The sequence below is a fragment of the Chondrus crispus genome, genomic scaffold (assembly GCF_000350225.1).
Source record: "Chondrus crispus Stackhouse genomic scaffold, scaffold_46, whole genome shotgun sequence".
In the NCBI taxonomy this organism is placed as follows: domain Eukaryota; phylum Rhodophyta; class Florideophyceae; order Gigartinales; family Gigartinaceae; genus Chondrus; species Chondrus crispus.
The window spans coordinates 184517-208470 of record NW_005179382.1 but is presented as its reverse complement, the minus strand read 5'-3'; the positions used below and the strand labels follow the sequence as shown (position 1 = coordinate 208470).

The 23954-nt window shown below is 52.1% G+C and overlaps 6 protein-coding genes; 3 read left to right on the top strand and 3 right to left on the bottom strand.

Moving 5' to 3' along the window:
- CHC_T00006570001 (hypothetical protein) overlaps nt 1-849 on the top strand; it is a 1841-nt gene extending 992 nt beyond the window's left edge. Inside the window, exons 2-3 of the mRNA XM_005719274.1 lie at nt 1-665; nt 734-849. The exon at nt 1-665 is cut by the window's left edge and continues 857 nt beyond it. Coding sequence (XP_005719331.1) covers nt 1-665; nt 734-849 — 781 coding nt within the window. The remainder of the gene's footprint in view (nt 666-733) is intronic.
- A 20-nt stretch (nt 850-869) lies between these two features.
- On the bottom strand, nt 870-3264 carry CHC_T00008987001 (Proteasome subunit alpha type). XM_005719273.1 is given in 4 exon segments: nt 870-2331; nt 2332-3003; nt 3100-3198; nt 3199-3264. 2 exon segments carry the CDS (start codon nt 3196-3198, stop codon nt 2332-2334), a joined length of 771 nt encoding a protein of 256 aa, XP_005719330.1. The 5' UTR covers nt 3199-3264; the 3' UTR covers nt 870-2331.
- An 899-nt stretch (nt 3265-4163) lies between these two features.
- CHC_T00008977001 (26S proteasome ATP-dependent regulatory subunit) lies at nt 4164-6038 on the top strand. XM_005719272.1 is given in 2 exon segments: nt 4164-5405; nt 5406-6038. The coding sequence occupies 1 exon segment, from the start codon at nt 4164-4166 to the stop codon at nt 5403-5405; it is 1242 nt and encodes a 413-aa protein (XP_005719329.1). The 3' UTR covers nt 5406-6038.
- Nucleotides 6039-6334: 296 nt separating this feature from the next.
- On the bottom strand, nt 6335-7093 carry CHC_T00006569001 (hypothetical protein). Its single transcript, XM_005719271.1, has one exon. The coding sequence runs from the start codon at nt 7091-7093 to the stop codon at nt 6335-6337; it is 759 nt and encodes a 252-aa protein (XP_005719328.1).
- Nucleotides 7094-7799: 706 nt separating this feature from the next.
- On the top strand, nt 7800-9059 carry CHC_T00008344001 (Digalactosyldiacylglycerol synthase, family GT4). Its single transcript, XM_005719270.1, has one exon. It carries the CDS (start codon nt 7800-7802, stop codon nt 9057-9059), a length of 1260 nt encoding a protein of 419 aa, XP_005719327.1.
- Nucleotides 9060-17068: 8009 nt separating this feature from the next.
- CHC_T00006568001 (hypothetical protein) lies at nt 17069-18298 on the bottom strand. Its single transcript, XM_005719269.1, has one exon. It carries the CDS (start codon nt 18296-18298, stop codon nt 17069-17071), a length of 1230 nt encoding a protein of 409 aa, XP_005719326.1.
- Nucleotides 18299-23954: the final 5656 nt, after the last annotated feature.

Genomic DNA, 23954 nt, shown 5'->3' with positions numbered 1-23954 from the left:
CTGCGCCTCTGCCTCTCTCCAGATGCAAACTCAGCAGATGCAATCCCAACAGATGCAAACCCAACAGATGCAAACACAACAGATGCAAGCACAACAGATGCAAACACAACAGATGCAAACCCAACAGATGCAAACCCAACAGATGCGAACCGAGCAGATGCAATCCCAACGGATGCAAACCCAACAACAGCAAACTATCGATCCCACCTGGGTCCAGCCACACTCCATGGCCGCCGCTGTCGCTACACAGCCCCTGGACCCTGTTGTTACCGCGCCGCCTGCCCCCACCGCCATCGACGCCCCTATACTACAAGCCCAGCCCGTCGCCCCAAGCGCCCCTGCCCCGCTCGTGCATGACGCCCGCCTGCAGCAGCAGACGATGGTCCAGCAGCAACTCGCGACCCAGCAAGAGTTTACAAGGCAGCAGCAACTCGCGCGCCAGCAAGAGATCGTCAGACAACAGCGGCTTGCGCGCCAGCAGCAACTGACCCAACAACAGCGCCAGCTCGCCCAGCAACAGCATATGGTCCAGCAACGCCAGTTCGCCCAGCGGCAGCACATGGCCCAGCAACAGCAACTTCAACAACAGATGGCTCATCAGCAACAGCAAACAGTCCAGCTTCAGATGGCTCAACAGCACATGGCCGAACGCCAGCACTTGATCGGTACCCAGGAGCAAGAGATTGACAAGGCCAAGGTCGGGGCGAAGAGGGCGAGCGCGCTCATTTCAAAGGAGGGACAAGCGACGGTTCCCATGCGAGACGTATCTGTCGCGAGCTCAGCAAGCGCATCGGGGTCTGCGTCACATGTCAAGTTCGCGACGGCTCAGTTGTTTGGCGCGGAGGCTAAGCAAGAACGGAAAAGTCAGGATGTTGGTGCAGGCCCGGGGTCGAGCATGGACATGGAGGAAGATCAGGATCAGAGGAAGGCTATGCGCGCTGAGCGGAACCGGCAGAGTGCGGCGGCGAGCAGGGAACGGAGGAAGCACCACATCAGAGAGTTGGAGAGGAGGGTTGCGTTGCTGACAAAAGAGAACGCAACGCTGCAAGTTGGCGAGTTGAATATGCTCAAGGAAAAGATTGACCAAGAAACCGAACTGGTAAAGGTCAATCAATCGTTGAAGCGGGATATGCATCTGAAAAACATGGAAATCATGGGGCTCTCGGAAAGGCTCACTGGCTTGAATACTGGTGGCAAGAAACATGCATCACCTAAACATGGCAAGACATGGAATGAAGGTTACTGGGCAAGGCGGCGAAGTGCTCACGCGGCCCCTAGCGCGAGCGAGAGCAAGCGCTAGTGCGGAAGCGAGTGATTGTTTCCAATGCTACCGTTTTGGAGCTTGGGATGCCTGTACAGACGTGTCACCGTACTTCAATAGGATGAATTACCCGTGGGGGAGTTTCGCACAACTTTGAGACAAAGGTCAACCACAGCAGAGCCTATATTAGATGCTAAAGTGTTGCATTTGTACAGGCACACAGCAGCTCCGAGAAACCACGGGCCCTTGACGAGTACTTTAGCCTATCTTGTTTATTCCGACTCAAGACGGAATTTATGCACAGCGAAGAAGTGTTTTTAATGTTTGTTCTTCATTCATATTTGCAAAGCGGTTTCGACGGGGGAGCCGATCCTTATCACATGGGGAGCGAGTACCAGGCTGCCTTACTTTTCAAGGATTATTGGTTGGTCAGAGTTGTCGCATGTAGTACGAACGTAATAACCTTGTGCCATGAAATTATACTATTGCCAGCAAAGCCGAATGTCCGAGGCGGGCAGTGGAGTCTATTACTCAGCCCCGATCTGAGAAGGATTCGCGTCGAAGCTATAGGTATGGAAAAGGTCATAAAGCCTGGGTGGGGTTTTGTGAACATGCTGTACTACCCAATCGCGGGGGTGGAGAGGCTGCGGTTGCCGTTTTTGAGACAGCGGACGACCCAGGTGTACAATAGTAGGGTATAGAGAGACGCAACGTTTCCGTCTCGTTTTTGAGGTGACGCAGCAGAAACCAATGCTTCGCCGGTAATCCTAACGAGCACAGCCGTGCAAAGGTTGCACGACAAACCTTAGGCCAAGACTCGCACGTGACATTGTCAAACCTCGTGCCCCTAGCGTAACGCGAGGTGCAACATACGGTTCAGCACTTCCTCAAGAAAACTGCAGAGGCAGTGCTTTTCCCTCCCGTTCGAAATCAGGATGACTACAAAGACGTCGATGATGAAACAGAAAAAGTCACGCGGACAGTCGGCGCGAGTCGACAAAAGATACCGCATTTCCTTTTTTTTATGCGGTACAGTCACCAATCGCGTAGTTAATGTCCCTCGCTTTGACCTACAAAGTTGTTTGCCCCGGCTTCTTCTTCTCTTCAGTCTCAGTCTTTTCCTTCTCGACTGTAGCGACGAGCTGTTCAATCTCGCCCTCCGCCAAGATCTTAATCCCTGTTTCTTTATGCATAACGCTAACTTCAATGTTCTTATGAGAGCTTTCGACAACCTCCAAAATGGCCCTGATGGCCAACTTGATGGTCTCCTCTTCTGCCTTCTCCTTCTCCACGTTAACGACACACTCGTCATACTTCTTTTCCAAAAATTCGCGAACGGTCTTCGAGTTGCGTCCAATGGCGTTCGCCTTCCACTCCGAAAACAATCCAGACGGGTCCGTCTGAAAGAGCCTCGGGGTACCGTCAGAATCGAAGCCAATGATAAGGGTAGATATGCCGAAGGGTCGCACACCTCCGCTTTGCGTGTAGCGCTGCTGCGTAGTCGCGATATGTCGAGAAATATAGTCGACGGAGGGGGCGTCCTCAACCATGAGGCGGTAGCTCTGGCATTCCTTGCGAGCCTTGTTGATAAGGACGCGGGCGTCAGCCGTCAAGCCGGCGAAGGCCAGACAGATGCGTTCGTCGATGCGGGCAGTCTTACGCACGGTGCGGGCGTCTTGCAGCTTCGCAGTTGATTTCTTTTCTACTGCGAGCACGAGAATATCGGTGCCTTTGATGCCGACCTGCGCAAAGGGAAGTGGGGCGTGGGGTTAGGGGGGGTCGCAAGCAGATGACTAGGGGATTTGGGGATTAGGGATGAAGTGAAGGAGGAAGCGTACCGCTGTGGATCCTTTTCGGACGGCTTCCAAGGCGTACTCGACTTGGAAAAGATGGCCGTCGGGCGAGAAGACTGTGATTGCGCGATCGTAGCGACTCATCGTGGGTCAGGTGCGGGGACGGGAGTTAAATTGGGCTTCGAGACAAGGCGGAGGACTGCGGGAGGAGGTTGATGAGGGAAGTTGAAGCGAGGGAAGTGGGTGGGCAATAAGACTGGATCTGTGTGATGTCCAAGTGCTGGAACGGAGCTTGATCATGTGATGCGTCTGCAGTACAGTACCTTGGTGCGAATCCCCCACGTCTGTGTGTTGTACACGTTTCCTTGCAACTCATGTGCCGTACAGTATCAATGCAAGTACAGGGGGGGGGGTCACGATATAGTGCCATATTTGTTAGTGCCAGCTCCGATATAGTGCTACCCTTCTGCGGGTGACACGAATTTTGAGCCAAAAACGAAGGGTCTCCAGAGAGGCAGTTGGATGGAGGTACACACTGCCCGAGAGCCGCTGCCGCCGCGGAAAGATATTATGCAGTTGCTAGAACTCGATTAGAGACTATGGCGGAAAAAGGCAGGGTCGATGATGCAATTGGACATCTGCAAAAGTGTAGGCTGGCATTTACGGCTGCGAAAAAGGAGGAAGTCAATGCGACGGCTCGGCAGCTACTAATATCAGAAATGCTTGATTAGACTTGAGTCTGTAGTGAAGATTCAAAGCATGAATGATGGCGTCCTGCGAGTGGTCCTTCTGAGCAAGTGATGCAAGGAAATGGCTGCAAAAGGCCGTAAATCTCAATATCTTACAGTGCCTGGTTCGATATAGTGCCGTTTTCGGCCCACCAACACAGGGTAGCACTATATCGCGACCCCCCCTGCACTGTACGAGCACAATTACAGTGGACGGTTCGTATTTGTTCCTGTTTGTCTCAACACGTGTCTTTCGTGTCGCAAGTATGGATTGCTGGAAGCTTTTTATTCCTCACGTCATTGCCGCTCCCTCCTTCCCGTCGGAACCCGCTTTGCCACAGATTTACTCGTTGCACGTCTACCGCGCAGGCGCACGACAGCATGGACGCCGTACATCTCAGCGCGATGGAAGTCGAGGCCGGCGGCGGCTCCGTCACGACTCTGGAAAAACCCGCTGTCCCTGCAGACGACAACTCGGAAGACCTTTACGTCAAGTATAAGACGCTTGAGCGCCAGCTGGAGTTCATCGAGATCCAGGAAAGCTACGTCAAGGATGAGATGAACTCTCTCAAACGCGAGTTACTCCACGCTCAGGAAGAGGTTAAACGCATCCAATCAGTCCCGCTCGTCATCGGGCAGTTTCTGGAAATGGTCGATGCCAACAGTGGCATCGTGGGCTCCACAACGGGGTCCAATTACTTTGTTAGGATCCTCTCCACCATCAATAGGGAACTGCTCAAGCCCAGCTCGTCTGTCGCCTTGCACCGCCATTCCAACGCCCTCGTCGACATTCTACCGCCCGAGGCTGACTCCACCATTTCTATGATGGGGGCCGATGAGAAGCCAGACGTCTCGTACTCGGACATTGGTGGCCTGGACATCCAGAAACAGGAGATCCGCGAGGCCGTTGAGCTCCCACTCACCCACGCAGGTCTGTACGAGCAGATTGGGATCGACCCGCCGAGGGGTGTGCTGCTATACGGAGCCCCGGGTACGGGTAAGACAATGCTGGCAAAGGCCGTGGCCAATCACACCACAGCCGCCTTCATCCGCGTCGTGGGTTCGGAGTTTGTCCAAAAGTATTTAGGGGAGGGACCGCGTATGGTCCGCGATGTGTTTCGATTGGCGCGGGAAAACGCCCCGGCCATCATCTTTATTGATGAAATTGATGCAATCGCCACCAAAAGGTTTGACGCCCAGACGGGCGCCGATAGGGAGGTGCAGCGTATTCTCATGGAGTTGTTAAATCAGATGGACGGTTTTGATCAGCACTCCAACGTCAAGGTCATCATGTGCACGAATCGGGCTGACACGTTGGACCCGGCTCTGCTGAGGCCGGGCCGGCTGGATCGGAAGATTGAGTTTCCGATGCCGGATCGCAGGCAGAAGAGGTTGGTGTTCCAGGTGGTCACAGGGAGGATGAACTTAGCGGATGAGGTCGACTTGGAGGAGTTTGTGTCTAGGCCAGATAAGATCAGTGGCGCGGAGATTGCGTCCATTTGTCAGGAGGCAGGGATGCAGGCCGTGAGAAAGAATCGGTATGTCGTTTTGCAGTCGGACTTTGAGACAGCGTACAAGGCAAACGTGCAGAAGGACGATGAAGAGTTTGCCTTCTACAAGTAAGAGCGAGCTCGGTTCGTTTTGTAAATTTATCGAGGGTGAGTGCTTGTGAATGCCTTTTTCTGTAAGGGGAGAGGGGTGCTTCTGTTAAAGATCCCGCGTTGTGCAGATCTGTAGCACGCTGCGAAGGATTTGCTCCTGACTTCTGTCGATCCTCACTCTCGGTCCCTGCAACTCTTTGAATTGTGAAAGTTATAGTCAACTATCAACAGGTCGCGCCTCTTCTGCCAAACAGAGCACTCGGGATACCGCGCAGCAAATCACGGGGCCTTCGCTCAAGCCTACTGTACTTCTGTACTAGCTGTTGCCTTTGAGCTGGCCTCTACTTTTTGGAGGACGGGTGTATCATGTCATACCTTTCTCCGCGTACCTATCTCCCTACGAGTGGCAAGCTCGGCGACTAGAAGAGTGCGCGGGTAGCACACCCAGCTTCTCCTTTTCCCGTCGAAAAGAGAAGCAGATGGTTTCATTGCTCAACGCGCACGGTAGATGCGTGCTTCTTTAACCTCTGCGGGATGCGCCGAAAACTGTAGAAGCGGAGTCTCCTCCGCTTTTCGATCGTGTGACGGCCTCAACGCAGTCCCTTTCCTCGTGGCTCAACCCCGCGTATAAAAAACAGGACAGATCTTTGCTAGTGCGCAGCCGTCCCCGCAAGCGCTTTAACGCCGAATTCTTGTGAACGCCAACTTACTCGATCGGACACATCAGGTGCGATTCTAGTAGCGCGGGTCCGTCTTGTCGCGCATTGGGATGTCGCAAATACGCGTAGAGCCGCCATCGCAATCAGTTGCAAGCACGCACTTGCAGCAACATCTCGCAAGCGCAGAATGACGCATACACGGCGCGTATCGAATCACCGCACGCTCCGATGGGCATTGACTTTGTGACCGATCATGGCAGCTTTGGCTACGCAGGCCATTAGCATACGCCCCTCAATCCGTATGCAGCCTGGCAGCGTGCCGATTCCACACCCGCCCCCTAACACCGCCGCCGATTTTCCACAAGAAATACAAGTCATTCAAAGCGGTGACGATATTGGCCGCGACCAGTGTCCAATTGAGGTTGTCCGTCGGCCTCATGTCCAAGACTCCTTGCTCCTTGCCCAGCCACTCCTCATCGCCGACGTCGGGTCGCATGGGGGCGACTCCGGTGACGCGGGCGACCCAGGCGACGAGATCAGGCTCGGTCCGGTTGCCGCGGAAGGCCTCCTGCGGCTTGTCCGCAATCAGGCGCAGCACAGTGGGGAAACCCAGGATCATGAGGTTGTAGTTGAGGACGTAGTCGCTGCGCGCGTCCAGCGCCAAGAAGCACAGGGTGCGGTAGCGCTTGGCCACGCGCAGCCACAGCGGAAAGATGGCGCGGCTCCACTCGCACGACGCGCCGCCGTGGAACAGCACGACGAGCGGGGTGGCCGGCGGCGGCGCCGCGGCGGCGATGATGGCGGACAGCTGCGCCGCGGATACCGTGCGAGTCAGGTTGGACGAGAGCTCCGTCAGCACACGCGAGATGGGGGCGTGCGCGCACACGTGGTCGTGCAGGGTGTAGAAGGGCGAGTGTGAGTGCGTCGAGGGTGGGGTTAGCAGAGTGACCGGCGGCGGCGCCACGGTTTGGCCGGTGGGAAGGCCGTTGTGCGTCAGGGCGGAGTGGGTTAGGAGGGGGAGGAGGAAGAGGACGGAGAGGAATGGGATCATGGCGGTAATGGGGATCGGGAACCCATGGGTGGGACGGATGGAAACGCGGGGATGGAGGAGAATGGTGTTTACTACTGTAGCGAAAAGGTGCGAAGGGCCACGTGTGAGGGGACTGACATATTGGCGACGTGGACACGTGTGCTATTACGGTTGGATAGAGCATATGGGTGCGGGTGCGGATTGGGCAGAGAGATCACGGATGTGCATCACCGCCGGTTTGCTGACGATGACGGCATCGCCCGCGCAAAGCTTAGCCCAGGTACCCCCGCATCGTCCCCTTAACCTAAAGCCCCGAACAAGAAACGCCTGCAACCGCAACCCTCACCCGTCCCCATGACCGCGGCGCGCGATGCCTCCCCCTTTCTCCGCGCTCGCCGCTGCGCTGCGGCGGCCGCTCGCCCCCCCCCCTAGCCCGTCGCCGCCGGCGCCGACCCCGCCCTCGCTGGTCGCGCTGTCGGCGGCCTACTCGCTCTTCTTGCTGCAGCGCGCCTCGGCCCCCTCCGCCCCGCGCCCGCCGCCGCGCCTGCTGCCCGTCACGTTGGACCTTCGTGCGCCGCACGCGGTCATCGCCGAGCACCGCGCCGCGCACCTCACGCCCACGCACCCGCGCCACCCCGCGCCCTGGCAGGTCGACCTTGCGTCCGCCAGCGACCTGCGCGCCCGCAAGCGCGACGTCGTCATCGTCACCACCGCCGCCATCCCGTGGATGACCGGCACAAGCGTCAACCCTGCCTTGCGCGCCGTCTACCTCGCGAAGGACGGCCACCGCGTCACGCTCGTCGTCCCGTGGCTCCCCACCGTCCCAGAGCAGCGCCGCGTGTTCGCAAAGGGCTGCCCGACGTTTGAACGTCGCGAGGACCACGCAGCGTACATTGAGCGCTGGGTGCGCGAGCAGGTCCCCACTGCGGTCGTGCGCGTCCTGTTTTATGAGGGCGCGTACGCACACGACTTTGGTTCTATTCTACCGGTCGGCGCCATCACCGATATTTTCGCACCGATGAACGTCGTCAAGGACGTTTGCATTTTAGAGGAGCCTGAGCACTTGACTTGGCATCATTCGGGTACCGTGTGGACCGAGCTGTTTAATATTGTCGTCGGCATCATACATACAAACTACGTCGAGTACGCCAACGGGTATGGCTTTTTTGGGCCGCAACGTGCCATGGCCCTCCTGTTTTTGAACGTCTGGGTTTGTAGAGGCTATTGTCATCGTGTCATTAAGCTCTCAGATGCAGTGCAACAGTTTCCGAATAGTGTCACATGCAACGTGCACGGCGTGCGGGACAAGTTCATTCATGCAGGACGGCACCGGAAGGGGGGCTTTGGGAAGGGCGCTTATTTTATGGGCAAGGTACTGTGGGCGAAGGGATACCGCGATCTGGTGGACAACATGCTCTACCATTACCGGGAGAAGGGCTACGCCTTGCGCATTCACTTTTACGGCTCGGGGCCAGACGCTGCCAGTGTACAGGCGGAGATCGATGCCGAGCCGGCGCTGGCTGCTGTCGCCTTTGACCCCTGCGTAGCTGACCCTCTGGGCGCCAACTTGCGTCAGTACAAGGTCTTCGTCAATGCCAGTCGCAGTGATGTTGTTTGCACAGCAACAGCAGAGGCATTGGCGATGGGCAAGTTGGTCGTATGTCTTAAACATCCGAGCAACGAATTTTTCTCAACCTTTCCCAACTGCATCACGTACCGTACGCCGGCAGAGTTTTCGGACGTTGTCGAGGACGCGTTGCGCCGCGAACCGGCCCCGCTGTCAGAGCTCGATGCATATCGGCTCACGTGGGAGGCGGCTACCGAGCGATTGTATGATGCAGTGCGCCTTCCGTTGTCGAAGAGTAAGCCGAGCAAGGTGGGTATCGCCTTGGCGAATGTTCACGCATCCCTTTCCAAGATTTATCCGCAGCCTGGTAAGGGAATTCGGATAGCAAATTCCGCCTGCCTTCCAGCTGATGCAAGATGAATTGAAAGACATGGTCTCACCATCAGAAGGAACATTTTGGATTACATCTGAAAAGCGCACAGTCCGTTATTGGCGCTTGCGGCTCTCTCATTACCGCTTTCAGAAGGAAGTCAGAGGCCTTTTGGGTATTCTTGGACCAAATACGCACACTACAACCCGGCCTTCGTTTCGCCACGGCCCGTCCTCTGCAAGCTTCTCTTCCGTTTACAATGGACATGATGCCGGCTCGCACTGACCGACTTTTAGCCTTTATTGCACTGCTGATGGTGACGGGGCAACTCTGGCGTATAGCAGAGGGAAGTATAGATGTATAGCAGGCGGTGCAGTGTCCGTTCACTACCAAAAAGAAGAATAGCTAGTACGCACTGATCCTCTATTCAGTTGTATTATGGACTAGCGAGTGTCAAGGTGCATGTTCTCTGTCTAGATATACCGTGCGTGGGTGCTTTCACCAACTGGACGCTATCGTGAAGAAGTCTTTATCTTGGTCACATCTGCTTTTCCTCTTGAACAGGCACAAGACAAAAAAGCTATCGACCTCTATCGCTTAAACGATTGTGATAGGAGGTATCTCAGTGATTCTGCTTCCGCCGAGTCCAATTGCTTTCAAGGGACAAGCCTTCAAAAGGCCATATAACTGTGTATTAAAACTCGCGAACATAACTGATCAGCCTCGTCTGTCACCTCGTGTGCCAAGTCCGTTAGAGAAGACTGTGGGCTATGCTTTCGTTGCAAACTGTAACTCCAGAATTGCCCCGGCACACGCCCCTCGTATCTGCGACTGCCCTTCACCCTTTATTCGGGGCAATGCCTTTTTTGGTTTCCAACGTGAAACCTACTTCTATCGGCGGGAAAAGGACGTCCTCCTGATTGTCAAATCAGTTACATAATGATAGAGAGCGTTAGAAGGTGTTCAAAAACGTAGGCTTACGCGTATGCCTCTGCTTCCTCCGATAGGAGACCGATTCGGGACTGCTACGCACCGTTGTCTCAGAGTGCAAACCAATAGAATGAGGTTCGCAGCAGGAGCTACCATGTCCGGTAATATCCAGCTCTTCCTTCAAGTCTCCTGTTTGCATCGGGCAGTCCCTTGGAGAGGCAGCTTGTCATGCAGGCCCAGGCCCCTGTTATTAAAGTGCCGCATTAGGTTAAATGGCCGCAAGGTCTACCTCAGGCAATTGTCGAGAGGTCTTCTTTTCAGATTTCTTCCTCTCCCAATCGCACGCCTACTTCTATTTTAAAGAGTTAACCAGGTACAAAACATATCTGCACAAAGAGATTGGCGGTAATCAAGTTGGAGAAATGCAACTTATATCTGAACGCCATATCAATACAGCTCAGGCATGGCTTCATATGAGGCCAGCTTTTTTTTGCAAACTATATATACATAAGGTTATATGGCTTTCGCCACCTGATATCCAATGGCCCTATTGTCTAGGCGAGAAGTGACCTCATATTATGAGGTCACTTCTCGCCTAGACAATAAGTTGAAAGGACAAATTCTCAGACAAGCTGAAAGGACAAATTCTCAGACTGGTGTCATGTGAAAGAAATATTCCGGATATGTTGTCAGACCAATATCAAAATCCCAATCAAGTCTAAGACTCAAGAGAATAAAAGGTTGAGGCGATGGATTAGTGTGTTGTAGTTTATTCTGCTAAAGCTGCTGTACGAGACTTGTATATATACTGCATTGCATGTGCAGATGCATTCTCAGTACATTCCAGATTGTATGACGTAAACAACCTCAATTCCGCCGAGCTGAGGAATTCAGTATTGTAGCATGTTAGACGTGGGCCATCGACTATGGGACTGATTATGCCAACTCTATTTTAACCTACGTGTCGCTTCAATAGCATTACTATTAAAGCAGGAAGCACTCCAGTAATTCCCCATACTGGTATCTCCATCAATTAAAACCTCGACAGTCTAGAGCATCCTCATACTTGCTTCCACATCAACAAGAATACAGTTTGGGCGTCAACTCGGAGGATTGAAATACAAGATCGGTGTCAGGCTTCCGGAGAAATACTAGAAACGCCTCAAACTGAACCAAGATACCCATTTGAGTGTCATAATCCACTCGACCTCCGGGAATGTGTCAAAAAGTAAAACATGCCTGGAATTGTTAAGATCAATGACGGCCATATCCATACTATGCATCTCAGTTGATCGGTATATCGAAAAAACCTTTGAGTCTCCAGATTTAGGTGCCAGGAGCCAACTCTGATGCGAAACCTTCATTTTCAGAAAGAGGACATTACAAGCTTTCGATACATACACAATGTTTATGTTCGAACAATCTACGGGCTTAAGAGAGACCTCCAAACTTATACTATTCATGAAGCTCGCGAAGATAGCAAAATGGCCTATTGATCGGTATACCGATCAACCACGTCCTGGCACCCGTACAAAGCTGGAAAGGAGTCACTACGAGCGCTTAAGTCTACTTCAGCGACGTTGCGAATGAGCTGGGGAAGGCTCATTGTCAATTCGAAGCCTTTTTCGCACTGGCGCAGCTGGATGCGATGGAGTTCCGGGACCACTTTCTTCGATTTCGCTGCTTTCCTGTGGATGTTCAGACATTGTAGGTGTTGGTAGTACCCTTGAAGCTGGCTTGGAGCATTCTTTTGGCTTTAAAACGTGCACGGACTGACACACATCCCAGCATTTTTTGCGGAATTTGCGATAAACTCTCACACACAAATGAACATCACAATGGGAGCACTGAAAGGTGCTTCTGTGCCCTCTCTATCCACCTGTTTTATTTCCACATAGTTCACAATATCGTTCTAAGGGGGTTTGACGCTGTTCATGACCTCGTACTTCCAATCGTAACCTGATTCCCTCTTGGCATTTGAAAAACGTTATTCGCTTCTTTTTCGGGGCAGATGCCTTAGCACGTGTGGGGGAGATTTGGGGTACTGTACAGGGTACAGTACCCAGGAGTGGCCCCAGGACCAAAGCCTTCAAAAGATGATTTTATTGGTCTACGTGTACGCCAGGTGTACACGTGGACAATCTCCCTTTGAAGGGCGGCGGTCCTGGGAAGTGGAAGATGCTGGCGGCCCCTCTATAAGAGAAAGGGGCGCGCCGCGACACCCCGCGACAGGAGGGACACAACAAAAAAAAACACCGGGACCGACCCCCCCTCTTGAAATAAACATCTCGCTTTTCTCTCTCCCCTACGCGCGCAGCCCCCTTTTTTAGCTGTCAACATGGTACTCTTGTCGAGGGGTGGCAAAGAAGACGGCTCCCTCTCACAGTTTGACGGGTCGAAGCCGGCCGACGTTCACAAGTTCTTCTTCGTCTTCGAGAATATTGCCACCTCTGGCAAGTCGGACGAAGAAAGGGCATCTGAACTCCTTCGCTACCTGGAGGGAGATGCATTCGACTTCTTTTATCAAGCCTTTGTCAAGAACGGAGATATCAGTGCAGATGGCTCCGACTACCAGAACGTCAAGAAGGCCTTGGTCGAGCGGTTCGCCCCGGTTGAATCACCTGAAGATGTGATTCGGGATGCGATGGCCGCTCGCCTTTCTTTTGGGGATCTCAATGGGTCCCTTCAAAACTCAGACCGTCTCTACGAGAAGGCGGGATTCAACGACGAAGCGAATTTTGGACTGCTTCGCAACGCCGTGATGGAACATCTCGAGTTGGCCCAGTTTGCCATCTATCGAGATGCGAAGACCTACAAGGCCCTATTCGATGCAATCATGGACTTCTGGTCTGGTCGCTGCGCCTTTCAGGCGGCGGCGAACTCCTTGAGCAATTCGCGCTACCAGGGGTCAGAGAGCTGGCAAGTTATGTATGAGCCGAAAGGGCAAGGTGGGTCAAAAAGGGTCATGATGCGTTCAAAAGCTCCCTTGTCTCCACTCGAGACGAAGGTTGACGCTTTAGCTGATCGACTAGCCGATATTTCCCTTATTATCAAGAAGAATCAGTCGAGGGATGACGCAACAGCATTCCGCCCCGCCCACGATCGTACTTGTTCTTATTGCAAACGACCGGGTCATGGTGCTAATAGATGCGATGCGAATCCGCATAGGGACACGAAATGCCCTCGCTGCGGAAAATTTGGTCATTCAGAGACAAGCTGTTGGGCTAGAATTGGTCCACAGAGGGGAGGTAGCGGTGCCTACCCTCCTAAGAAGACCCAGACGGATATTGCCGTGTCGGATACACGGACGGGCTCCGCAGGAAACCAGGTGAGTGTTGTGACACACGACGACCTCCCTGCAGATGAGAAGTTAGTAGCATCAGTCAAGAGAAACGCCGATGGAGAGCCGGTGGCCTAGACGCCAAAGGATGGTGGCGGCGAGCCAATCCCGTCCCTTCTCAACCCGCGTAAGTACTGGACTCCGAACCACATGAGGAAACCTCCTAAGCCCGGCCGTCGAACAAGAAAGAAGAGGACAAGTAAGAAGAACGCCGTCCAAGAGCACTCGGGGAAGTACGATGTGGTTTCTTCCCTCGCGAACGCCCCCTCTGGTTTGAAATTCGGTCAACTGATTCGAGGAGATGGCGACGAGGCTAAGAAAGAGATCCGTCGTTTGTTCAACAGTCGCCCTAGACGCCCCGTAGCTGCTTCGATCGGTACTTTGCCGAAACGTCTGAAAGTAGTTTCGGTACAAGTCTACGGGACACAAATGAGAGCGTTGTTAGACTCAGGAGCTATCCCTAATGTTATGAATGCGTCTGTGGCATCGAAGCTCTCTCTGTCTCCAAAGCCGACCTCGACGAAGATTACGGTCGCCAATGGACAAAAGATAACCTGCTTAGGTTCCATCGAGGAAGTTCCTGTCACGTTCAATGGCGCTGTTACTTCACTCAACTTCTTGGTTGTTGAAGGATCCCCAGTTGATATCTTAATCGGGTATCCAACTCTCGAAGAACTTCAAGCCTGCATCGATCTAGGTCACCAGTCTGTTAGTATGTTGATCGGAAACAAAACCGTGAAAATGAGTCTGGAGTTTGATCAAGTACGTCGTATTGTCGCGAATTCGGAGACTGATAGTGAGGACTGCACTTCTGATGTCGAGTCGTTCGCCTCAGAAAACTCGTCGGAAGAAGAGACTTATGTTGTCGCCATCCTCGGCAATGAATCTTTCGAGCTAGACTTAACTCTGGACGGAGCGACCGGAGAAGATGAGGAAGTAGAATCACCTGATTCGAATGTCATCAACAAGGCCGTGAAAATGCTTCGGGAAAAACTTGTGCATCTTGACAATGAAGCTCAAGCAGTCATCGAGACCGCCCTGATGGATAAGAGTATCGTTGCTACATCCCTTGACGATCTTCGGCCTGCTGAAGTCCCAATCAAGCACCATTTCGAGTTAGATGATACTAATCCGATCTATCACTCGTCGAGGAGAATGGCTCCCTTGCATAACGAAATCGTTCGGAAAGAGCTGGACAAAATGCTGGAAGCAGGAATCATCACGCCTTCCAGCGCCGCATGGTCCTTTCCGGTCGTCATCGTATCCAAGAAAGATGGGAATCCACGCTTCTGTGTTGATTACCGTTCTCTGAACCAGAAGATGAAAGCAGACAGATGGCCTTTGCCGAAAATAGAAGAGATATTTGATGACTTGGAAGGAAGTGCGTACTTCACTTCTCTGGATTTTTTCAATTGTTACTGGCAAATTCGGATGGCACAACAATGCAAAGAAATGACTACTTTCGTCTGTCGCTACGGGACGTATAAGTTCGAAGTCATGCCCTTTGGATTGATGAATGCGCCTTCGACATTTCAGAGAATGATGGATACAATCTTTCGCGGAGTGCGGTTTGTGCGTGTGTACCTCGATGACGTTGTGGTGTTCTCTAAGACTATAGAAGAACATCTTCGCCACCTGCAGCATGTATTTGATGTGCTTGACGAGGCTGGTCTTAAGCTTAAGCCGACAAAGTGTAGCTTCGCCCAGGCGAAGATCAAGTTGCTCGGTCATGTTGTCGACAAAGGCGGGATTGCCGTTGACCCGAGCAAGGTCGAAGTGATTCGGAATGCACCGATCCCGACCACTGCGACTGAACTTAGGAGCTTTCTTGGGTTAGCAAGCTACTACCGTCGTTTCATCTGCAAGTTTGCGGACATTGCTGCGGTACTCCATGCGGCTACATCCGGAAACGGCAGATTGATATGGACCGGAGAAATGCAAGAAGCCTTTGATGAAATACGCATAAAGTTAACTTCTCCGCCAGTCTTGGCTTACTCAGACTTCGAGAAGCCCTTCGTCGTTGAGACGGATGCGTCATCGGTCTCCGTGGGGGCTGTGTTGGCTCAAAAGAAGGAAGATGGGAAAATACACCCCATCCAGTACGCAAGCCGTACTATGAATACATCTGAGCGCAAGTACTCCGCTTGTGAGCCTGAGGCGCTTGCGGTCATCTTTGCTTGGAAGAAATTTCGTGTTTACGTGCTTTCGTCTACACCTTTCAAGTTGATTACTGATCATCAGGCTCTTAGTTACGCCTTTCGCAAGAAAGACATCCACGGTCGTTTGGCTCGTTGGCTAGACTTCTTAGCCGAGTACGACTTCACCGTGGAATATCGTCGTGGATCCGCAAATAGTGCAGCTGACTACCTTTCTCGCATTCAGCCCAAGAACGGCGACAACCCAACTTGCCAGGAAGAGGGAGACCTTGCCCTCGCTATCACGACCCCGATCTACTCTCCAGAAGATCTAGAAGAGTCTTGCCAAGATATCATGTCCTATCTGCAAGGCGAAACACCGGTTGGGTTGGATGATTACAGGAAGTCTCGCATGAAGAATAATGCGAAGAACTTTCTTGTCTGGGAGTCGAAGTTGCTCCGCCGCACCATTCGTGGCCTTCGTGTTGTTGCCCCAATTTCCGATCGCGAAAAGATACTGAAGGGTTTCCATGACGACATTGGTCATTGGGACGTGAAGACCACTCGTCAATTTGTCACGGAAAGGTACTGGTGGCCGACCGTTGGTATGGACGTGGGAGACTACGTGAAGAGTTGTGACGGGTGTCAGAAGGCACGTCCGATTCCCAGGTATAAGACAACTTTGCGCCTTCCCATCACAAGCTTGTTTGATGTTTTCTCTATTGACTTTGCTGGACCCTTCCCTGTCACTTCGTCTGGAAATCGCTTCGTGTTGGTCGCGGTCGAGAACCTCACAGGATGGCCAATTGCTCTATCTACTGCTGATAGTACTGCTCAAGTGGTTCTCGACTTCGTCAAGAGAGAAATCATGTACTCATTCGGCCCTCCGAGAACCATTGTCTCTGACAATGCTACCTGCTTCACAGCCTCGGCCGTTTCTAGCTTCATGGCTCGACACGGTATCACTTGGCGCACCGTCCTCGCCTACGCTCCCATGTCTAACGGTAGAGCAGAGAGAATGGTTGGAGCTTTGAAGGCTGCCGTCCGTAAGACAGTTCTTGGAACTGGAATGGAGTGGGACAAAGCACTCACCCAGGTCCTGTATGGATATCGCCGACGTGCTATGAAGAACGGCGTGTCGCCATTCGAACTGATGTATGGGATCCCGCCTCGGATGGATTCCAGTGCAGAGACAGGTGCAAGCCTAGTTGTTCCTTCCTTAGACCATCACCGTCGTTTGGAGCTCCTGACCGGATCTGTCCCACGAGCAGTTCGCTCAGGGGCCTCTGTGGAAAAAAGGCTCGTAGCGTCGTCGTCTCACTTCTTCGAAGTGGGAGACAAAGTTCTTGTCGCTCGGGGAACTTCATTCGGTGGTACGAAATGGCCCGCGTTCGTTTCCAAATTCTGCGGCCCGTGCCGGATCTTGGAAGTTCACCACCCGCGATATGTGCTAGAGTCGCAGCACGGCAGAGTATCCAGGAAGCCTATTCATGCTCGCCGACTCGTCCTATATCGTGAAAGGAAGTTCGAAGCCTAAGTCCTTTGTTAAAGCTTAAGGCTAAGTCTTAGGCATAAAATCGTTTAATGCATGTAGAGAATAGATGCAATTGCTATCATGAAACCCGTATAGGCAAGAAAAGAGAAAAGAGCGTGGCTATTTCGACTTATTTCTTTCAGCTTTCAGCTTGCGACGTTTGCGACGCTTAGTGGAAGCGCTAAGCGCTCTTGTGGTGGAAGCACGGACAAGACAGACCTTTCGCATTTCACGAATTTCGAGCAGACTAACTCCATCACCAAGACAGAGTTTCAAAGCTTGAAGGGAGAAGGGCATGGGGTACGGTTCCATACAATCCAATATGATGTGATCCTTTGAAGATACGCACACCGTATGCAACTTGTTCGAACTCCCCTCAAGCGTGACAACAAACACTCCGGACTCGACATCAAGAAGTTTGCCTATTGTTGGGACCGATCCGAAGGTGTGCTCGAGAACTACTTCCTCTCGTTTGAGATGCTTGTTGGCATCTCTCAGATCACGAATACGTCGCGGAAGACTCCCATGCTGCACAAACGATTTCGCATTCTCCTTGAAGTGCTTCCAATACGAATCGGCGAGCTTTCGCGCGCCGAGAGCACGCATCGAGTTGCAAACGGCAGCTGGGATGCATGGATCAGTCCGATCTTGATAGGGAGTAGCACCAAGGTTGTGGATATGGAAAGAAGACGCCAAAGAGCTCTCTGAGCGGGCCCCGGAAGTGGACATTGCCAACCAGAGCCCTGGATACTTCTGGCACCACTCATCAATGAGAAGGTAAGCTGACACGCGGTCTCTGCCGTTCGTGTAGAACTTGTCGTTCTGGATCTGGTGGCCCGAAGATTTGTTCCCACCACAGACTTGTAGGGTATACAGCAGAATGGGGTGCTTCGACTTATCGCATGCGTCGATGGCGACGTACTTATTTGCGAGTCTATCGTAGCAGATAGACTCAATATTCCAAGCAACATCCTCCACGTGATCATAAGCACGCTTATCGTCAATCGATTCAGTCAGCCCGACTCGGGAAAACTCATCTACCGAGACCCCGTGCTTTCCTCGCGCACTGAAGTGGATGACCACATGTCGACCGAAAAGGCGGAGCATTTCCGTCAAATCCAAGTCATACCTTGTCAGATTCGGTCCAACCCAAACATGGTACGGAAAACGAGGCGAAGCTTCTTCATTCTTCGACACCTTCATTACGTCCGTTCTTTGCGACAATAGCCACATTATCCTCTCACGAGCGTTGTGCTCTTCAACGGATACTCTCGCCGCCTTCGACGCAATATGTTTACGGGGCGCCTTGCCGCCAGTACTGCGGCGCGCCGTCTGCTTGGTTTTCGCCATCCTCGTTTAGATCAGGTTTCTTGCAAGGGGCAGACTCGAGGACTAAAACCTCACCTGAGTCCGCCACACAAGCAATCAGCGATCTATGAGACTGGAGGCAATTAGAACCTGACGCGTTGACAGGTTCTTCAAAAAAACGCAGGAACACCGAAGTTAGTTGTGTGAAAAGTAGAGAAGGTGGGTAGGTTAATGATAGAAGTGATAGCTTACAGTGATGATGAGCTGTACACGTGTATACGTGGAGCGATTGGGGGATTGGTGTCGATGGTGACACTAAATTGTGTCAAATGAGATCGTCAAGGTCGAGCGCCGGTTCCCTGACTCAAGCCGATCACCAGGAGCAGCAGCGGTCAGTATATATGTTGCCCCTGCCCGGGTGTGGGGCTGGGGAGGGGGTCGTGTGGGGGAGATTTGGGGTACTGTACAGGGTACAGTACCCAGGAGTGGCCCCAGGACCAAAGCCTTCAAAAGATGATTTTATTGGTCTACGTGTACGCCAGGTGTACACGTGGACAATCTCCCTTTGAAGGGCGGCGGTCCTGGGAAGTGGAAGATGCTGGCGGCCCCTCTATAAGAGCAAGGGGCGCGCCGCGACACCCCGCGACAGGAGGGACACAACAAAAAAAACAACAACACCGGGACCGACCCCCCCTCTTGAAATAAACATCTCGCTTTTCTCTCTCCCCTACGCGCGCAGTTCCCTTTTTTAGCTGTCAACAGCACGCAAAACGCCTATTTCTGAAGATGAAACCTCTGTACTTCCCACTACAGCTCCCCCTTTGAAAAGTTCCTCCTGTAGTGTGTCTGAGTAAATAAGCATCTCTGTACTCAAGTCATAGATAAAATCCGCAAGAGATGGCACACTGTTCAAAGAGTTTCTAAACTGTTGAAGACCTTGAAAAGTATCTTTGCTTTCCAAAGTATCCCTGTTTTTGGTTCATCCTCCACGCAATGAAGGAATTTATAGCAATCGTTTTAGGCGTTTGGCAGACAATCTTCTGTTCGCATTTAAAGAACTTGTGCCTGACCTCAGTACCGCACGCTGCGGAGAGCTGCCATCTACTCCCTCATTCGTTTTTGAGTAGAAGGACTGGGAGCCATACTTAAACAATTTAACCGGCATAAATGCCCCCTTTTCTTATACATAGTTTGAAACAGCTTTCCGGAATGGAAGCTTTTGTTGTAAAGTATCTGCCATCTGTGCAGTAGCAAATTGTGGAACTAAGACTTCCTGAAAATGCGCCCATTCAACACAAGCCTGAGCCCTGCCGATTATTGCTCCTGTGAATTCAATGAGTTTCTCTCGCGAGCAATAAACCAAAGCAGTGTACATCACCCCGGCTTCGGAGGCAAAGACGTAGATGAGATAGTTGACGGAGAGAATAAGCATCTGTTGTAAAACTTGGCCAATTTGCTTGTCCGGAACGTACTCTAGAAACGATGGTTCACCCACGAGGCATAGAGCAGTATATACAGTAGCAAGACCAGATGCTCGTTCAAGACTGTCTCGTGCAATGCTCGTCTTGATTTCTACACACGCCAAAGAACGGCTAAAGTGTTCGGTAAAACCCGCTGCTGTAGGCGAGATTATAGCTACGCCGTAGGGAGAGCAGACCAGCTAGCTCATGTCTTTTTGGCAAGCATCCCGCACTCACAACCGCTTCAACAAAAAGCCTATTGATGATGTCCCGAAGCACAGGAACTTCTGTTGCTGTTTTTCGCTTCATAGGTTCCGTAGACCGTCCATTACTAAACCAGGAGGTCATGACTGCAGAAGCTCAGCAGGAGTCAAGTACAGCGATGTAGTGTCGGATTCTTTGCCTATGCTACGAACATTGTCATCCCGCAGCAAGATCTTTCCAGCATTGGTACCCGTTACTCGAAACTTTATCTGTATAAACCAATCAGCACAGAGCTGTCCGACTGTTAAAACTTCACAAGTTCCCAAGAAACATCCCTGCACGAAAGTTCTCACTACTGCCATGCTCCTGGGGAGGAATAACAATGCTTCCATCATTGGCTCTCTTTGTACAGAGATGGCGTGTCAGGCATCCGTTTTGGAATACCGCAACCCAAGTCCCCAAACAACGTCCAATTTTGGGATCTATATTGTACAGTGCGCGAAACGCAAATAAATACACCCTCCGTCCCGCCCGTATTTCCGCATTGAAACCAGATTTTATAAAAGCACCTCTTCACCCGCCTCAACAACGTGCTGAAACGAACGATTCTGAAGTCGGATTGGGTGTAGCTCAAACCAACGCCCTGTTATTCATAAAAAACGTGCGAAATGCAAATAAATACACGAAACGCCATATGATACAGTAAAGACACATTTATTCTAGTATTTTGTCGCGCGCCCCTTTTTATCCAGTACTGCAAGCATGCGTCTAGGAATGCTACGATACAGCTTCTGTAAAACGTCACAGCCAATAGTCGCCCAAACCTCTTCAATAACCTCCTTGAGTTGCGCAATTGTATCGAACTGTCTCTGGCGTGCGTAGACGCGGCGAGCCATAATGCCCCATACGTTTTCTATAATATTGAGGTCTGAGGATTTCTCAGGCCAATCTATGGTCCTCACATCCCTTTCAGTAAGCCAGCTACCCGTGAATGTAGACCTGTGTATGGATGCACCATCCTGTTGGAACACCTAGGTTGCCATTTCCCCGTGAACCTCAGCAGCGAACGGGAGAAGAGCATGCTCCAGAGTCTCACAGTACCTTCTCGAATCTTGCTTTCCTTCTAAAAAACCAACGGAGACAGTCCATACGGCGACATTCCACCCCAAACCATCACGGAAGCGCCCCCATTTTGCCTTTTTGAAAACATCCGCTCCTCTGTGCGAAGTTCATGCCAATGGCTGGCTAATCCATCCGGTCCATCAAGGTTAAACTTCTTCTCGTCGCTGAAGATAACCTTATTCCAAAATATGTCTCCCTTTCTAATAAATAGACGCACCCATTTGAGTCTGTTTTCGCGGTGACGTACAGTCATCATTGGTGCGTTAACTATCTTTTTATACTTCAGATGAGGCGTGGAACTTAATATTTGTTGCACACGCCTTACTCCAGTCGGCAAATCCATCTTGTTCTTAAGTCACGAGCTGAATACTCTCCTGAGCAGGCCTTACTAATTAAAGCCTTTTCTTGACGCACGGTGATCTTCTGTCCTGTGACGTGTGCACCACGGCGGGAATGACGATTGGGGTTCTTTAAAAACCTTTACACTGCCCCAACGGAGCGTCCTAAAGTTTGGGCGATGTCTGTTAGAGACAGGAGCTGGTGATGGAGAGCCAGGATTTGCCCTTTTTCGTTGTCGGTTAAAGGTGGGCCTCTGTGCATGGTTGTTATCGCAATGGGCGGGACGGGCTAGTGAACAGACGAGGAAGATGATCTCTTTCTAGTAAGGTTTGTTCTGTTTTGAATAATGGTTTATCGTGGATCTGCCCGCCCTTTTAGGGTACTGTATCATACGGCGTTTCGTGTATTTATTTGCATTTCGCACGTTTTTTATGAATAACAGGGCGGTGGTTTGAGCTACACCCAATCCGACTTCAGAATCGTTCGTTTCAGCACGTTGTTGAGGCGGGTGAAGAGGTGCTTTTATAAAATCTGGTTGCAATACGGAAATACGGGCGGGACGGAGGGTGTATTTATTTGCGTTTCGCGCACTGTACAAGAATCTGATAATCTTGCTGTATCGCTCTGTGCCATGCTCCCGTACAGCAAAAGCAGTGACTGTCGTCCTGCGTGACACGCCATCAGAATTGACTTTGAACGTTTTAGCGGCGTAATTTGCGGTCGGTGCAGCCTCCGCGCGGTCATCTACAACGAAAGCTCTCCGTCTGTCTGCGGCTATAGTGGCAATTCTTGAAATATTCTCCTCTGTAGATACTACGTCGTCCTCCACATCTTCATCAGTACCCTAGTTATCCGCTTCTTCATCATTTTCCTCGTTCCGCGTCACATCGAGAAAAGAGCTTCCAACAAATGGGTGGCATTTAAGAATGTGATCTGGCATTATCGAGATACAATTAATCCCACTAATAAACAGGCTTATCAAATCGAAACTATATAGGGTCAGTTTGGACGCCATTTCTTTAACGTACAGTGCATGCCCTCGGCAATAACATCTTGCTAAACATTGGGACAGCAGTTGTGAATACATAAAAAGACTCATAATTTAATCAAGTTTCATTTCCCTCTTGACATTTTAAACAGGCGTGTTGGTTTCGAAGATGTTGACATCTTCGAACCCAACCTACTTGCTGACATCAGCAAGTAAAGTCTGTCAAAAAAGGTTCTTTTTTTAGGTATTCTAAAAATGGCTGGAAAAGACGTGCAGATCCCATCAAACTCCATCCTTCCGCAACACAGAAGCCCACTGCAGAGTCGAAACTACCTTTTTCCTTCTTGTTGAGGATGCACAAGTTGAGAAGAAAATAAGTTGAAAAGTAGCCTCATAGGAGGTCAAATGGCCTCATATGAAGTCATTTGTCTTCTAGACACTAGCTAGCAACAGCAAATATATACACTCAGTTGCAAAAACGCAACTATCAAGCGATGCTTCCCCCTCGCTGACCTCTAAATCTAAACTCTGTCTCGAAATGACCTGGTAGTCTTCTGCCGCTTGTGCTCGGTAAGCATCCAGCCCTGATTCGTCGCCGTAATAACTGTGAGACCCCTAAGCACTTCCAACCGGGTAGCATCCTCCTCGCCAACCTTTTTCACGAGCGCCTTCTCCGACACCGGCTTCCCCGCCTGCACAAGGACATTCCACACCTTCTCATAAAACGCATTGATCTCCCCAATCTTTCCCGCGCGGATTTTCAAGTTCCTCGGCAGCCGGTTGTACACCTTCCTATCCACCGGTTTGAACACCTCCTTAACCTCCTCCGCAGGCGCCGATGCCTCGGACGACGTCTGCGACAGCCTGGGCTGCGTCTGGCGCTTTGTGGCCGGCTGCGGCTTGCCGGCCGCGCTCAACGCGGCTCTAGCTTGCTTCTTCCGCGGCGTGGCGACTGGCGTGGACACCTTATCGGAGGACGTCTGGTGGTGGAGTTTGGGGTTTGTGTCGACCTCCCTGAGCGGTCGGCCCAGCTCGGGTACATTGACGGCCGCCGCCTGCAGCAAGGCGAGGTCGAGGCCGTCGGTAGAGGCAGCGGGGGCCAGGGCAGGGAACAGGCTGACGAACTGTGCGTGAGCCTTGAGGAAGTGGGCGAGCAGTTGGTCGAGGTCTTGGTCTCGCTGCGCGAGCGAGGCGGCGAGCTGCTGGTAGAGGACGTTTCGCGCGGGCGTAGCGTCCGTGTCCTTCAGGTTGGGCGCCGCCACGGGGAGCAGTGTCAGGGCCGCCGAGTGCAAGTTGGCCAGGTCCGTGCGGCACAGGTTGGCCAGGTCGGCCTTCTGCTGGTGCACGGCGAGAAGCTCGTCGCGCAGGGAGGGGAGGGCCGACTGCAGGGAGCGCAGACGCGTGAGGAGCATGAGCGGATTCAGCACGGAGGACGAGGCCGAGTTCGGGTCGCGCAGTGGGTATAGGAAGCGGAATTCGTCGTGCAGACGCGAGGCAACCGAGCTTAGGTCGGCGTCCGCGGCTTGGAGGACCGCTTGAATGGACTGGATGGCGTCGGAGGGGGCCATGGTGGGGTGGGGGCGGG